The sequence below is a fragment of the Gopherus flavomarginatus genome, chromosome 1 (assembly GCF_025201925.1).
Source record: "Gopherus flavomarginatus isolate rGopFla2 chromosome 1, rGopFla2.mat.asm, whole genome shotgun sequence".
Classification (NCBI taxonomy): domain Eukaryota; kingdom Metazoa; phylum Chordata; order Testudines; family Testudinidae; genus Gopherus; species Gopherus flavomarginatus.
The window spans coordinates 228,576,178-228,593,539 of record NC_066617.1 but is presented as its reverse complement, the minus strand read 5'-3'; the positions used below and the strand labels follow the sequence as shown (position 1 = coordinate 228,593,539).

Here is a 17,362-nt window from a genome sequence, read left to right as displayed (position 1 = left end):
TCTCCACGCAGTAACCTTCTTTCCGCCCACTGTCAAATTTTCCCTTCGCTCCAAGGGTATTTGAGAGGCATCCGGGCCTGGGGATCTTTGGTGTGATGGTGGTGTAATGAATTGCACTCGCATGGTGTTCTTGGGACAGTTGGCCTTGATATGTCCCAGTTCATTACACTTAAAGCATCTTCCATCTGATGGGTCACTGGGCCGAGGTGAGTTACTGGAGACTGGTGAGGTTGAAGGGTAGGGTATCTGTGGCTTTACTTGGGTGGTATGTGGGGTCTTTGGCTGTCCTCGGTTGTAGGGTTTATGGTCTGTGTGCCCCCTGGGGTAATCGTTCCCCTTGACAGTAGCTTTCTTGCTTTCTGCCAGTTCCATCCATTTGGCTCCAATCTCCCCCGCCTCAGCGATATTCTTGGGGTTTCCATCTTGTATGTACAGCGTGATGTCTTCAGGAACACCATCCAAGAACTGCTCCATTTGTATGAGGAGGTTCAGTTCTTCCAAGGTTTGAATGTTGTTTCCTGTTAGCCAGGCCTCATAGTTTTTTGCAATGTAGTAGGCGTGTTTGGGAAATGACACCTCTGGTTTCCACTTTTGGGTTCTGAAGCGCCGACGGGCATGATCTGGGGTTATCCCCATCCTGTATCTGGCCTTGGTTTGAAAAAGTTTATAGTCATTCATTTGCTGCTTAGGCATTTCAGCTGCCACCTCTGCTAAAGGTCCGCTGAGGTGTGGCCTTAATTCTACCATGTACTGGTCTTCGGGAATGCTGTACCCAAGACAGGCTCTTTCAAAGTTTTCCAAGAAGGCCTCGGTGTCATCACCTGCCTTGTAGGTGGGAAATTTCCTGTGCTGTGGAGCAATATTTGGCGCCGGGTTGTTAGGGTTGGCTGGCACAGGCAGCCCAGCTTTTGCCATCTCCAGTTCATGTTTTCTCTGTTTTTCCTTCTCTTCATTCTCTTTTTGTTGTTTTTCCATTTCTTTTTGTTGTTTTTCCATTTCTTTTTGGTGTTTTTCCATGTCTCGGCGGTGGGCCGCCTCCTCTTCTTCTTGCTTCCTTCTGTGGGCCAACTCATCTTCTGCTTGTTTCCTTCGGTAGGCCACCTCTTCTTCTTCTAGTTTTCTTTTGTGTGCTGCCTCTTTGGCTGCCTCTTTGGCTGCCTGTTCTCTTTGGTAGGCTGCCTCTTTGGCTGCCTGTTCTCTTTGGTAGGCTGCCTCTTTGATCTGTTCTTCTCTTTCTTTCATCTCCATCTCTTTTTGTTTTATTTCCAGTTGTCGCCTGTGTTCAGCTTCTTTGATTTGTTCTTCGGCGTCAATTTTTGCCTTAGAAGTCATGGTTCCTGTTTTCTTGTGTTGGGGTGCCCTCCGGTGTTTATCTTCTGAACTGCAGGTTCTCTGTTGCCTCCTGAAGTCTGCCTAGCAACAGTGCCTTTAGCTAATTTTCCTTTTCTCTCTCTAGCTAATGTTCAATGAAGGGAAACCAGAAAAACCACTTTATTTGCATGCCTATAAGTGCTGGTACTTGCCTCCTAATGGGAGGGCTATTGCATGACAAAAGACCCTTAACATGCAAGCCACAAACTGCGAGAGAGAGCAGAAAAAAAAATTCTCTCTGGTTCCCTTTTAAAACCAACTGTTTCTCTCTGCTAAAAAGCCCTTAGCAGAGAAAAGAAAAATATAATATTTCTACTGGCTTCTGGATTCTGTCTAGATCCCACCGCTGCCACCATGTAATAACCTTATTCCCAGATTTGGACCTTAGCGTCCAAAATATGGGGGTTAGCATGAAAACCTCCAAGCTTAGTTACCAGCTTGGACCTGGTACCTGCTGCCACCACCCAAAAAATTAGAGTGTTTTGGGGCACTCTGGTCCCCCTGAAAAACCTTCCCTGGGGACCCCAAGACCCAAATCCCTTGAGTCTCACAACAAAGGGAAATAATCCTTTTTCCCTTCCCCCCTCCAGGTGCTCCTGGAGAGATACACAGACACAAGCTCTGTGAACCCAAACAGAGTGAATCTCCCTCTCTGTTCCCAATCCTGGAAACAAAAAGTACTTTCCTATTCCCCCCAGAGGGAATGCAAAAATCAGGCTAGCAATCCAACACACAGATCTCCCCGATTCCTTCCTCCCACCAATTCCCTGGTGAGTACAGACTCAATTTCCCTGAAGTAAAGAAAAACTCCAACAGGTCTTAAAAGAAAGCTTTATATAAAAAGAAAGAAAAATAAGTACAAATGTTCTCTCTGTATTAAGATGATACAACACAGGGTCAATTGCTTAAAAGAATATTGAATAAACAGCCTTATTCCAAAAGAATACAAATCAAAGCACTCCAGCACTTATATTCATGCAAATACCAAAGAAAAGAAAACCATAGAACTTACTATCTGATCTCTTTGTCCTTACACTTAGAAACAGAAGACTAGAAAGTAGAGCTACTTCTCCAAAGCTCAGAGAAAGCAGGCAGGCAGAAAACAAAAAAACTCAGACACACAATTCCCTCCACCCAAAGTTGAAAAAATCCGGTTTCCTGATTGGTCCTCTGGTCAGGTGCTTCAGGTGAAAGAGACATTAACCCTTAGCTATCTGTTTATGACAGATGCCACGCCAGATCCTCTGATCAGCCCAGCTTGGCAGCACTTCCTCTCCACCATCCCTTCCCCCTCCTCTCTAGGGTTTAATATATTTGTCTACAGTCTAGAATATTGGGGAGTGCTGCCACAGTGAAACCTGCCAGGGCCTCGTGCCCTGAAAGTCTTCATTCAAAGTTCCCCATTCCAGCACCTTGGGGGGGCCCTTGTCCCCAATATTGCACACTGGGTGCAAGACCCAGAACTCCCCTAAACTTACACTCTAGTTCTGTAAGGGCCAAACTCCATTTCCATACGGACCAGATGACTGTCTAGACTGATATTGGGACCAGTCAAGACCACCCTCTCCCACCCTTCCATCAAAGCCAAGTGCCAAAGCCATGGCTGCTAGCAGACAGCCAGATCTCTCGTCCCTGGGGCTTGGGGCTCCGTCTGAAGCAGCAAACCCACTTCTTGCATTCCAGGTACCCAGGCTAGTGGCTCTTGCTGATTTGTCAATAGTCTTAGGACCAAAAATCTCCCTTGCAAGGCTCCATCTAGCTGCTCAGCTGTAAGACCTGTTAGCAAGTGTCTTGTCTCTAATCCAGTCCTTTGCTGCGGAGCTGTCTGTATTGTCTGAGTAACTCTCCTGTGCTAGTAAGGAAACGTGTCATGATGTCCCAGGCACTAGTAATTGGGATGCAGGCAGAATGCTGCCCAGCTGGGGCTGTGAAGAAAGGGCTGCAATACTCTACCCTGTCACCCTGGGACTTGGGACAGGGCATTGTCAGCCAGCTGATGGTCCACCCTCGGGGTGGGAGCAACTATGTGCTGTGCTCTCACCAGGGGTGGAGGAGCTAGGAAGTGCGTTGCACCTGGAGCTAGCCCCAGTGTTACAACAGCAGGGGCCCCATTTTTCCTGGCTAACTTGTGGCTTGACCCTAACCCTAGCTGGCCCAGCAGTGCTGCATGCCCAGCTCTGGAGCTGGGCCATAGCTGTAACCTGTGCTTTGTGGAATGCATCTCTGAGGTCACCAGTCAGAATAAAGGTCACCCAAATCTTGTTCATATTAAAAACAAACAAACTCACTCTGCAGAAGGGGAAGGAGCCTCTATTGAGAGGGAAAATGCCTTTAGGAGAATCTGTAAAGTAAATCTGTAAACAAACCTTTTTTTCCCTTCAGATTATGCCCTCAGTGTTAAAGCAGGCGAGAACCAGGCTTTTAACTCTTATGGTGTTCTTCTATACTGCTGGCATTAGTTCTTGGCAATGCATGTTGTCACTGCTTTTGTGAAGATCATTTTAATTAGGAACTGAAATATTAAATACATTTCAGGACACTTAACATTATGAGACTATATTTATTAGCATTTACTTTTAGAATTATAGTCCCTATAGAAGGAAACTTCAGGATTCTTCCCTGAACAACAGGGACTCTAATAAGTTAAAGGGCTATTTGTCATTTTTGTAACTGGAAGTAGCAGACTGCCCTTTCTGGAGGTCAGGAGGTAATCTTCCTCTGGATCTGTCCCCTCTGATGCAGCTTATTTGCCACCTGTGATCTTTGTCATAAAATCCAGGTGCTGATAGCTAGCTTCTGAATCTACATCAGGGATAGGCAACCTTTGGCACGCGGCTCGCCAGGGAAAGCCCCTTGCGGGCCGGTCCAGTTTCTTTACCTGCCACGTCCGCAGGTTTGGCCCATTGCGGCTCCCACTGGCCGCGGTTCGGTGGCCAGCACATCCCTCTGCCCACGCCGCTTCCTGCAGCTCCCATTGGCCTGGAGCGGCGAACTGCGGCCAGTGGGAGCGGCAATTGGCCAAACCTGCGGATATGGCAGATAAACAAATGGCCCTGGCCCACGTGGGGGCTTACTCTGGCGAGCTGCATGCTAACGGTTGCTGATCCCTGATCTACATTGAGACACGCAATTAGAAATGGTCTGGACTTTCTGGAGTATTGCACATTTGAGTGCCCAAGCTAGTTCTATTGAGATATCTTGGTATAGATTTAGAAACCTAATTTTAGGCTTCCAGGTTTTGAAAATTTTGGGTTTGATTCTTTTTCCTGAATTTTGTTACTTACACTGGTGCAAAGTCAGACTTAACATACTGCCAGTCAAGAGTAGCGCTTACATGCACTTCATAAGGTAATGTTTTACATCGACTTTGCACTCCATGTGCACAGGTGTTAAATGACTTCATGAAGGCCTTAGAGTACATCCATAAGCAAGAGAAATGACAGTACTCTCTCTTATTTTGCTAGTCTGTTGATTATTTTTTCCCTGAATTGCTTTATTACAGCTGTTGACTCTTCTCTCTTTTTTTGTTTCCTCCAATGGCTGCTACTTTAGGGAGCTGTTAGTGAGGTAAGGCACATCACTTCTGTAAAGGTTTGCTTTTAGCCAGTTAAAATTATATACCTACATAATCTGCTTTACAAACTTGCTAACCTTTTTATATAAACCTAAACTCCTTGCTCATTGTTAACTTCCCATATAAAATGGTTAGAGAGCACTGTTAGTATTGCTACATTTTACTAATTTAGTCTAATTTTCAGAATTTTTCTTGAATATCTTTAATCTTAGTTGTTTTGTTTTTTCTTTTAATCTGTTACATTAAAGAAGGGTTAAAAGGATATTGGGGGTTTTTAGGTTGCTTCAAAATGTTTTTAGTCTGAGGAAAGTTCTTCAGAGTCTAAAAGTGGAGGGTTATTTGTTTTTAGTTTTTAAATTTGTACTCAATTTCTGGGAAAGTAAAACAGAACAATATTTGTGTTAAGTATGAAAATAGTTCTGTTTTTCTGTAAGTTGATGCCAAGCAACAAACTAACAGTAAGTATCCCAAATCCCTGGTTACTGATATTAATTATCTTGGAGAGATGTTCACCAACCCTCAGGCAAACTTGAATTGTTACTGAAGAAAAATAATTGTATATGTCATCTGCTCCATTCAAAACGTTGGTGGGGAAAAAAAACCCAAATGTAAATCAAAACGGGATGAAAGTGCAGCCTCTTCCCACAAGATTTTAAAGAATAAGTAATGAAGAGTGTAAAGAAGTCCGTGTCCTCTTAAATGTAGTGATGGTACCAGTGAATTCAGTCATGTAATGTGGATTGTGCGTGGTATGCCAAATTTTGGTGAATGTGGATGAAAAGTGATGGGCTGCGGGATAGAGGAGGAAGAAATGGGATCATATTTAGCTTGCTGATATTCTGTAGACTGGTAGTAACTTTGTAGTGTGTTGAAATATAATGTACTTGAGAGAGACAATATATAACAATCTAGTATTTGTGTATAGGCATACATTTATGTATATATAATATAAAATTGTGTGTGTATACATTTTTCACAGTCCTGAGCAGTGTAGCTAGGTCAGCCTAAGTCAGGGGTCGGCAACCTTTCAAAAGTGCTGTGCCGAGTCTTCATTTATTCACTCTGATTTAAGGTTTCGTGTGCCAGTAATACCTTTTAATGTTTTTAGAAGATCTTTCTATAAGTCTACATACAACAATAGTTTAGTTATATATTATAAAGTAAATAAGGTTTTTAAAATGTTTAAGAAAACTTCATTTAAAATTAAATTAAAATGCAGAGCACCCCGGACTGGTAGTGTGAGTGCTACTGAAAATCAGCTCGGGTGCCACCGTCGGCACGCGTGCCACAACTTGCCTACCCCTGGCCTAAGTTTTAGGTAGACCAGGCTTAGACTGCAGTTCACTCTGGTTTCTGGTAATTAATTGCTACTTTATTTTTAAATATGAAAAATTTTGCACTCTGAGCACCACAATTAGGTCAGCCTAACCCGGGGTGTAGATGTGGTGAGGTGAATGGAAGGATTCTTCCATCAGCGTAGCTACCCCTCTCAGAGAAGTGGATTAACTGCATTGATTGAAAACCCTGTATGTTGATGTAGAAAGTGTCTACCCCATGGTGCTGCTACAGTGTATTTCTGTAGTGTAGACACACCCCAAGGACTCTTATTCTAAAAATGTACATGCAGTATTATGTACTGGCATGTCTGTTTGCCCAGTCCTGGATTAGAATGTCTTAACCTGCTCATATTAGGAAAAATGTTAGGATTATAAAATCAGTTAAACAATAGAATAAACTGCCAAGGTAACTTGTAGGATCACAATCATAACAGACTCAAGTGACCTCCATCTGTTAAGGATTTCTTTTTAAAGTAAAATTGAAAAAAATCTTGTCCATGTGGTATGGGAGGTGAACTACATGATGTGCTATATGACCCTTTCATGTGACCATATATGTCAGCAGCTTGGCTGAATTACTTTTTGGAATTGCTCTTTTGTATAGCTAGATAGCAGCTTGAGCTTTTGGAACCAGAGGTAAAATGTTGTATTCACTGTGCTGTATAGACGGTGATTGGATGGATGGATAATTCTGATTTCTGTAGTGTGTGTTTGTGTGTGGAGAGGGGGTGGGGGTTTCAGCTACATTACGTTGCAACATAACCATCATTTATGAGAGTTACAAAGGAGTGTTGAGTGTGGAATAGTCCCCTAATCCATGCACGCTTTATTTTAAAATGTGCTGCCTGTTCTGCTACATTTCCTTCTTGAAGCTTTCTGTGTCTTAGGTCCCTTGCCCTTGTGTTTTCACACTGTTTCCAAGATATGACTATGCTTTTCTGGCTCAATCTATGCTATTCTTTGTTCCTCAACTATCTGCTCCTGTCATTACCTTTCTAAAGTGGGTCTGGGTTGTCTCTAGAAGTGAATAATTTTAAATCCCGCTTAGTCATGGGTACTGGTCTAGGGTAGCTGTTAACTTGAAATGGTTAGAGCAGCCCGAATTTCAGAAAACTAGTATTTTTCTTGCTATTCTAATACAGGTGAAATTCACCCCTATGCAGAGGGCCAGGACAAAGCTTATGTCTCACTCATGCTGTGTTCTCGCAGGGTAAATGTCATACAAAAAGACAGCTGCCCTTTGATGCTGTTGATTCTTGCAGGATCTTAAGAACTGTTCAGAATCCTTATGTTTCCATTATTACTTAGTTATTGATCACGATTGTGAGCTTAAGATGGCACCCAATCTTCTGTTTAAAAAAACTCTAAAAATCAAGTTAGAAAAGGAGGTCTAATATCTGGGGGAGGGTACAAGTTAAAATCCAAACTACTCTCTAGTACTATGGGAAGATAAACATAATTGGTGAGTTAAACACTTTCCATTAGTATCTGGAAGTACTGTATGTGCTACATATAATGGTGACTGATTGTTTAAATGACTGGGGAAATGTTCGTTTTTCCTTGGGATTGTTTGTTGACTTCTAAATTTAAATAACATGTATTGCTTTTTTTTAGGTTTCCCGTGTGGTGGTGGCATCTCGTAACTATGCAGACTTTGCAAGTGAAGCTACATTTGATATTAAGGTAAGGAAGCTTAATATTTCATTTTTGAGAATTAGCATTAAATAGAACTATTGTTATAGATATTACTACTGTGGATTTCTCTGTAAGAAAAGACGTAATTTCTGAATGTTCAGAACCAAACATCTCTATATCTATCGGCACCTGACAGGAGTTCACAACTGATATTCCCTCAGTGCATGAAAAAAAGTCAAGTTACAAGGCAAGAGTAAAAATTGTTGCTGTTTGGGATATTTGAAATGCTAATGTAAGATTCTGAGGTAACTAAAAAACAAAAAATAGCATAAATTATTGAGATGAAAAACCTGAAATATCATGAATTTAGGACTGGAAGGGACCGTCTGAGTCCTGGAGCCCAGTCCCCTGATGTTCAGACAACTCTTACATATAATCCTGTTCGTAAACACATCAAGCTCTATCTTAAAATTAGGGAGGCTGTTTACCCCCACTAATCCTATTGGAATGCAGTTCCAACCTTACTACTCTGATAGCTAGAAACCTTCTAATTTCCAGTCTATATTCATGACTAGTTTATACCCTTTTATTGTTGTGCTAGCTTTGTCCTTTAGCTTAAATTGCCCTTGAGACATGTACTAAGCATCTGCATGGACTTGTGAGGATGAAGGTCTCCTGTCTTTATACCCAGCATGCCAGCGGGCATTGGATTGACCGGGCCCTTAGTAGTACACAATACCATTGTTCATCTCTTGGCCCTATCAGGGTCGACAGAATCTAAAGTTTGAAGTCAGTGAGTTCTCTTAAGGGGCTCGGTCATTCTCTCCTATTTGGTTTTCTCTGACAGTCTTCTGTCAGAGGAATGGTATTTGCTGCTCCCCATGTGTAACAGTCAGGGTCCAGATACCCCAAGGAGAGAGCGGATGGTTTTAGTCATTAGTCTCCTTGTCATTATGAGATGTATACAGTTTATACAGTGAATATATATAGAAAATTGTGGTAGATACTGTGGTGCAACTTCAGCATCACCTCACACCAGGGTGGTGAAGCAATCAGGCAGAGAGGAACTACCTCCTCAGCTTTAGCTTCAAACATGTAGCCATTGCAAGGTCCAAGAAAAAACAATGAGGAACCATCAGAGCAAATGGAAATGGCTTGAAACTGAAAAGAAAATCAGTCTTTGAAAACTAAGAAAGAAGGGAGTTTTCCCCACTTTTAATATCTGTTGTGAATAGCGATTGAAGTGGGGCGGGGGGGTGGAAGGCAAACCATTTTAAAATGGAAGTGGTTTGAATTGAAGAGCATCCAGAACTTGGGAGACAGTCTCAAGGCAGGATGCTATCAGTGAATACTGGCATAAGCGCCAACTCAGTAGGTGCTCCAGGGCTGGAGCACCCACGGGGAAAAAAAAGCGGGTGCTTAGCACCCACCGGCAGCCAGCTCCGTCTCTTCCCCCTCCGCCTGCTGATCAACTCCTCTCCCTCCCTCCCTCCCAGTGCCTTCTGCCTGCCACAGTCAGCTGTTCCAGCAGAGCCAGGGTGGAAAGAGGAGGCTGGGGGTGGGGCCTTGGGGAAAGGGGTGAAGGGGGGGTCGGGCAAAGCCGGGGCAAGGAGGAAGCCAGCGCCTGTGAATACTGGATCCCCCTTATAGTTAGGGGGTAAGCTGGGAAACTTTTAAGGCAATATGTAACTCCTATTAGAAAAGGGATTTTATCCAATAGGAAAGTGCACAGCCTGTGGTTGTCTTTGTTTATTTTCATACCAAGCAGGTCTCTGTTGTGCAAACTGTGTGGAGCATGTGTTCAAAAATAAACTCATATGTGGCGGACTGGCTTCATGTCTTCAAGGCTGATGGCTTAGATGTGAAAAATCCAAGTATCTGGTAGTTAAGAACTTGGGATGGACATATTTAGGGAGACTTGGGACTGGAAGGGCTGGCATCACCCTGCAAAGAGTAATTGGGATGGTGAGAGCTAGGGTGAAACCTTATGCTTGTGGGCTGACTGCTGGTGTTGGAGATCTGACCCATGGCTGCACAGCACCAAGGCATCCAAAGGGCGGGCAGTAGCCTGGTCTGGGTGGACCCCAAAATGTCACACTATAGCAGAAGCCATGGGTTCCATTTCCCAACATACAGGCTTTCCCTCAGGTCTCTGTGGATTCTGGGGAACATGCAAGAGGGAGTGGGGCATCCTCTGTAATTGCTTGATTTGCTGCAGCCCCTGGAGAATATGTTCCCTATGCCACTAGCTACCCCAGGAAGAAGAGGTTGTTCTGGAGCACAGAGAGGGGAAAACAGTTTAGTTACTTCAGACTCCATCTGCGATAATATATGCTCACTTCCTGTTCAGGTTTTGGGAAGTACCCACTTCCTGCTCATCCAGACTGGTGGGAGAAGAACCACACAGAATCTTCCTGCATGGTATAAGGGTGGGGGAGTGCAGTATGTTGCAAAGGTGGTGTCCCTTTTAGCAGGCAAAGGGAAATCCTGTACAAAAGGCCCTCTATGTGCTGGTATATAGAATAAGACCTGGTCCTATTGTGATGGGGTCCCCGGGGTGCAACCTGGACTGTGGGACCGCAGAGCCCTCAAACCCACCAACCTGGCTCGCCTCCTACACTGTGTTGCTGATTTCAAGCTAGAAACCTCTGACAGGCACTGCACTTACACAGCCATCTACAGGCAGGGACACACCCAACTGAGTTACATGAATGATCTCCCAGCCACTCATGAACCACCAATAGAGAGGCTCCAGCCAATCCCTCCCCAGCTTCCCAGCCTTGCACCCCAGAACTATACCATCTTGCACTGGTCAGAAGCCTGACCAGTGTAAGTTAATTACTTAGTTCACCACTTCTTCACAGGAAAGTGAACATGCACCAGCCTTTGTGACCTGAGTAGATTTCCCAAGCACTTTAGACAAACTCACTGGTAAGGATAAAACATTAACAGAAAGATAGATTTTAAGTGATTATAAGTGGTAGGCATAAAAGAGATAGTTACCTTAAGAAATTAAAATAGAAACATGCATTCTAAATCCTAAACTTACAAAATGATATCTCTCAAGGCATACTTTGTACAAAACATCATAATTTCACAGTGGTGAATATGGCGGTTCCAGGGTGCTACTTTTGAGGTACAGAGTGTCACACCTGTGTTGCTAGCCATTACGGTTTTTAGATTAGATTATCTTTGGAATGTGACTTGTGAAGCAGTGCTGTCTTCCTGAGTCTGCTGATAGAATAGTTGGGTCAGCTTCTTCCTGGTGTAAGCCCACTGGTGTCAGTGGATTGGTGTTGGAGATGAAACTGCTATAATAGCTGTGGGGTGCAAAATGCTGCCATCCTCTGAAAAGGAATAGCCCTACTAAAGGACTGGGTATCTAAGTTCCCTCTAAGCTGCGTGGCCACGCAGCTGGCTATAAACGACCCTGCAGTCACACAGCCACAGGAGCCTGGAGAGGTAGGGGCTGGACAGGGAAGGGAGCAAGTTGGGTTGTGCAGGGCTGCCAGCAAGGAGAGGCACTTCTCCCCCGGCCCCGGAGCTGCTGCAGGCGGGGAGATGATTAGGGGGAGTCCTCTCCTCCCGCGGCTGCCCTGGGGCAGCCTGCACCGAAAACCCTCATTCACAGCCCCACCCCAGAGCCCACACCCCAACTGTCTGCCCCAGCCCTGAGCCCCCTCTCACACCGCAAACCCCTCATCACCGACCCCACCCCAGAGCTTCAACTCAACTCATCTAGATATTTGCCTAATATTACAACAGGCTACATAAAAAGCACTAGTGAAGTTAGTACAAACTAAATTTGATACAGACAATGACTTGTTTATACTGCTCTATATACTGTACACTGAAATGCAAATACAATATTTCTATTTCAGTTGATTTATTTTATAATTACATGGCAGTAATAAGAAAGTAAGTAATTTTTCAGTACTAGTGTTCTGTGACACTTTTGTATTTTTATGTCTGAGTTTGTAAGCAAATAGATTTTACGTTAAGTGAAACTTGGGGATATGCAAGACAAATCAGACTCCTGAAATGAGTAAAGTAGTCTGGGAAAGTTTGAGAACCATTGGTTTAGTCATAAATATTCCGGTTTTACTGTTTAATAACTATCTGGAACTTGAACCTCATAAATTAAAATATTGGATTTTTAGTGCTGAGATGGCAAACAGGAACATGTACCTTATTGAAATACCTCCTTGACTCTTTCTTTAGAAATGCGATCTCCATCGTCTGGAAGAGGGCCCTCCTGTTACAGCACTGCTGACTCGGGAGGAGGGACTCCGTTACTACAAGACTATGCAGACAATTCGGCGCATGGAACTGAAGTCAGACCAACTGTATAAACAGAAGATTATTCGTGGCTTCTGCCACTTATATGATGGTCAGGTGAGTGACAGGTCCAGAGAGTTCATAAAAAAGGGTGGATTCTTCATGTGTTGCATTATTTAATGTAGGGGTTTGAATGAAGAGGGAGCTAAGTTTAGAAGCATTTATCAATGGTAAATATCTTAGTCTTAGAGCATAGCTGGATCACAGACTCCCCTTCTCTTTCAACATATGTATAAACCAAAACTTGGTCTATTTTTTCCTTATTTTAAAAAGACAAACAGAAAACCCACATTAGATCATATGTGCCCCAGCTAATGAGGTAGGAAGATGATCTGCCTGTAGCTTCCTCGGGGCAACAGCAGCAAGGGAGAAAGCAGGAAGCTGCTGAAGATGGGCACAGGGAACCAGCATCTGCAATGTTCTGTTTACAGCTAATGTGGTGGTGTAGGCAGGGCTGGGGTTGCCTGCTTCCTCCATATCAAGCTTCCCAGATGTCCTTTGGGAAGGCTGGGGCAAAAGACCTTTGGCCTCTAAAATAGTATCTGCCAGCAGGGAAAGAACTTTAGGGATGTCTGTGGCATAGTTTTTGCTGCCTGTCCTTTTCCCCTCTTTTTGGGTGTGTGATGCAAAATCCCCTCTTCTGTGAGAGGGCTGGTGATACTTGTCTCCCCTGCTTGCTGGTCATGGGGAATGGAAAGGTCAGTCATAGTGAGCATCGGAAGAGCAGTGCTTAAGTGGCTGAACACATAGGCAGTGACAGTGGTCCATAAGCTTTCCTAGTTTTTCACCTTCCTTGACCTAATCATCAATCTCCTCCTATGCTGGTTTTGATTATACTGGAGCTGCAGACTGTTGTAGTCCAGTGCCTCTCAAAGGACCTAGCTCCAACCCCATATGTCAAGCATATGTGTCCTTTGAGGTGCAGGGCAGTCAGCTGTACCTGCTGCCCTCCATTGCTACAGGTCTTCTAAGTATGGATGGGGACCTTGGCCCCCAGCCTCAAAAGCTGGCTAGAGGAGTCTCATGTTTTGTCCCCTGTTGTCAGACTTATTTTTCCTTTACAACAGGAAGCATGCTGTGTTGGACTTGAAGCTGCTATAAAACCAACAGATCACTTGATAACAGCATACCGGGCTCATGGCTATGCATACACACGTGGAACTTCTGTCCGAGAGATCCTTGCTGAGCTTACAGGTTCATGTTGAATAAAATGGGGAGTCAGGCACTGCTGTACTTAGCTTGCATCAGAATTTCCAGATAACATCTAAAGCAGTGCCACTCAGACTGAGGCGCACGAGCCGCAAGTGGCTCTTTAATGTCTCTCCTACAGCTCTTTGCAGAACATGATATTGAAACACTGTGTGATTTAATTATTAACCAGTCAAGATGCTTTTACTATGTTATTAACCAGTTGTAGTTGATAAAATAATAATACGTAGTCATTTTGCTGTGAGGATAACATATATAAAAAACTAAATATTTCTTGTCATACTGTTTAAATATATATAGTACTATAGTAAATGAAACCGTGAATTTACACTGCTGTGGCTCTTTTGGGTAATGTTGATCGTTAATGTGGTTCCTGAACCACTGAGGTCTGAGTATCGCTGATCTAAACTGTCTGTGACATACTAAATAAATTGGGACGTGGGATGTCACACAGTAATATGGCAAAGTAAATCATCAGTATTCTGTGACCTCTCCTAATGCCTCACAATAAAGTCACAAGGGAACTTTAATACTCAGATACTTCTCATGACTTGGAGTAATACAAAATGCTATTCCTTTCAGTTTACACCACTTCTGAAAGCTTTGCTTGATATCATAGACTCTGTCTACATGAGCATTATCTAGAAGCGTGTCTTGCTACAGTAACTTCATTATTATTTGTGCTATAGGTCCCATCTAAACTATGCTTTTGGTGGATCTTATTTATTCATGATAGGGCTTGACACCCTCCAGTTTTGTAGTTTGGATGGTTCTGACCTTGAGCTGTACTGCTGTCTGGGTCTTTACTGGAGTTGTAACACAGCATGGCTTCACCTGTAATGCACAACTGAATTGTGTCAGGGATGACCTGGTTACACAAGGGTACTCTTGTTATGATAATTGCTACAGTGAATCTGAGATGATAGATTAGACTGGTCAGGAAAACCCAGGTTAGAACCTTTCTCTCAGGAACCATATTTACCCAAGGTTGTGACTAACAGTGTTTCTCTGCTGTAGCTTAAAGCATGTATCAGAGGTATTTGGGTGGGGTGGGTGGGGTTGTCTGAACACAAGTAGGATCTACTTCCTTGTTAGAAAATACTAAGATGTTATGGAATGATGGGACTCTTCCAGTAGATGTTTGTTTTTCATTTCTCTCACTAATCTCATTTCGTGTTTACTTTGATGCTAGTTGTAATTGTTGCACTGTTTTCTTCTGTTCTCCATCTGTTTGTAGCTACCTGTTGTGTCCTGTCAGATACTTAAAATGTAACCTCTTTTCATTGTATGCCTACACCTTTCAGGTCGAAGAGGAGGATGTGCTAAGGGAAAAGGAGGATCAATGCACATGTATGCCCAGAACTTCTATGGTGGCAATGGCATTGTTGGTGCTCAGGTACTGTGATACAGTATGCAAATGTCTAGCATTTTAAAATCAAATTAAATCTCACTTAGATTCTGTGCCAGCATCACCTTTCTTGCTATGGGCCTGCCTACAGCAATCATTGCTATACCTGACCATAGTCTCAATTGGTTTCCATTTAATTCTTTACAAATCAAAACATATAGTTAAATCTAACAGAGATTAAACTATTGATATTATTTAATGTTATGTGAAAACTAGAGTTTAGATTGTAACAGGAATCAAGTCTTATGGAAATGAGTTAACAGCCTTTGTAGCTATACTTTTCATTATTAATTGCATACATTTACAAAAGTTAATTTTTATAGTTCACAGCTGTGTGTCTCCAACTATTCCAAATGTTGCTCCAAATGTTTGACTTGTTAAATCTGTTTTATAATTCACTGTAGGTTCCTCTTGGAGCTGGGATTGCCTTGGCCTGTAAGTACTTTGGCAAAGATGAGATCTGTCTGACTTTATATGGAGATGGTGCTGCCAATCAAGTAAGCTTTCTTGATTTAAATGTGTATAGTAAGAGTTGTCCTATGTATGCTCTATTGACATTCGTTTCAATCACTTTGTGACTTGTATGTGAAAGTCAGTAAGTTTGGCAGTTGTGATGAAGGGTTTTATAATATGGCGAAGAGCCAGACTTATGTCATATAGATTCCTGAGCAGTTGTCAGATAACTTTTGGTCACTATCAGGCTGCTGCTCTGTCTAATCACTCTACATACTTTAGGTATTCACACTGATTGAATTATAAAAATATTTTAGAGCTTGGAAAATTTAAGTTTGGAAAGTTTATAAATTAGGGGATTAGGCTTGCTTTCCAAAGGTAGATCTGAAAGACAAGAGAAGGAGTGGTGGTGGTGGTGGAAGTCTTCACCCTAGTGGTTCTTCACATACCAGAAGTGCAAAGGATCCTGGAATTCCTACCAGGGTCTCAAATATGCTTGGGAGCATATCTTTCACTTAAACTTATTGCTAGTCAGTGCCTTATTATAATTTTGAAGCACTGTATTCCCCACCACTCCTCGCATTTGGAGCTCTCTTCCCCTCCAGGAAGTTGTGAGGGACTGGGGCCAGGTCTTCACTATTCTAGCCCTGTCTCAGCCTGCAAGTGCTGCGGGGAGATGTCTTTGCATACTCTGGACCTGCCCTGTGAACAGCTTTCAGTGCCTGCCTCTGCTGTTGTTCATGGCTTTCCTAAGTAGGAGACGCATGACATTGACATGATTCTTGAGTTTCTCTGCGGTCAAGAGTTCTCAAGTGCAGCACAAACTGAGTAGTGGTGTTAATTTCATTCTGACTTTGCTCTGTTGGTGCTTGGAAAAATCCATGAGCAGTAGCAGACACAATAAACCTGTCTTCCTGAAGACCTAGGGTGGCGAATAGCACCTCATCAGCTTATATTTGATTCTCATATGAAAGGTTATTTACTACTGACAGCATTCTGCACCAAAATATTAAAAATTCTGTGTAAAGTGTTTAAAATTCTGCAAATATTATTTGTCAAATGTGGAGGCTCCATCATAGCATTGGGGAGCACAGGCCACTGGCTGCACAGAGGTGGGAGATCACTGGGCAGCTCCCCCCAAGGACACAGACTCAGTGGTGAGGCTGCACCCAACCCCTGACACAGCGCAAGGACCGGGCCTGCCCCAGAAACACACCAGGGCCCTGCCCGTCCATGCCATATGCACCAGGTGTGGGCAGGCAGGCTCAGCAAGGCAGGATCCAAGTGTGGAGGAGCTTAGTGTGAGGGAATCCAGGTGTGGGTTGAGAGGTTCTGTGTGGGGCAATCTGGGTGCAGGCAGCTTAGTGGGAGATCTGGGTGGGGGGTCGATCTGGATGCACAGGGGCTTGTTGGGTTCTGGGTGCAACAATAATGGGACTCTGCAGGGGGGTCCAGGTGAAGGTGGCTGGGGCTCGGTAGGGTGGGGATCTGAGCCTGGGTGGCTAGTTGAGGTGGTCCGAGTGCAAGGGGGAAGTGAGGCTAGGATGACCAGACAGCAAGTGTGAAAAATCGGGACAAGAGGTAGGGGGTAATAGGCGCCTATGTAAGAAAAATCCCCCCAAATTGGGACCGTCTCTATAAAATTGGGACATCTGGTCACCCTAAGTGAGGCTCAGCAGGAGGGTCTGAGTATGAGGATGCACGGGGTGGGCAGTTGGGGGAGCAGTTCCCTGTACAGTGATCCCTCCCTCTGCAGCTGAGGAGCGATGGGCGCAGGAAGTGGGCTGAGGGAGGAGTTTGCAAAGCTTCCTACAGCTGGGAGAGAAATCTGGGATTGGGTCTGATACAGCCCCAGATGCCATACAGGGGAAGTCCCGTGTCCCTTGTCACAGGGTAGGAGCCACCAGCCAGGTCTTCCCCAGCCCCACCCCTTGCCCCACAGTGATTTACCTCTTTGCTGGCTGCCCTGGGTACCCAAAACATACTGCTCTTGTGGCTTCCCTTTGCTTCCCCAGCTGAAAGTCATTTTTCTGTGGG

General features: G+C 43.9%; 1 protein-coding gene across 2 annotated transcripts in view; it reads left to right on the top strand.

The window, feature by feature from the left end:
* Nucleotides 1–17,362, top strand: part of PDHA1 (pyruvate dehydrogenase E1 subunit alpha 1) — a 34,148-nt gene that overhangs the window by 10,012 nt on the left and 6,774 nt on the right. The window contains exons 2-7 of one of the 2 annotated variants that reach the window (XM_050936662.1): nucleotides 4,924–4,938; nucleotides 7,897–7,965; nucleotides 12,139–12,312; nucleotides 13,323–13,449; nucleotides 14,769–14,860; nucleotides 15,277–15,369. In XM_050936662.1, coding sequence (XP_050792619.1) covers nucleotides 4,924–4,938; nucleotides 7,897–7,965; nucleotides 12,139–12,312; nucleotides 13,323–13,449; nucleotides 14,769–14,860; nucleotides 15,277–15,369 — 570 coding nt within the window. The remainder of the gene's footprint in view (nucleotides 1–4,923; nucleotides 4,939–7,896; nucleotides 7,966–12,138; nucleotides 12,313–13,322; nucleotides 13,450–14,768; nucleotides 14,861–15,276; nucleotides 15,370–17,362) is intronic. The other variant, XM_050936663.1, reaches the window with a different exon arrangement.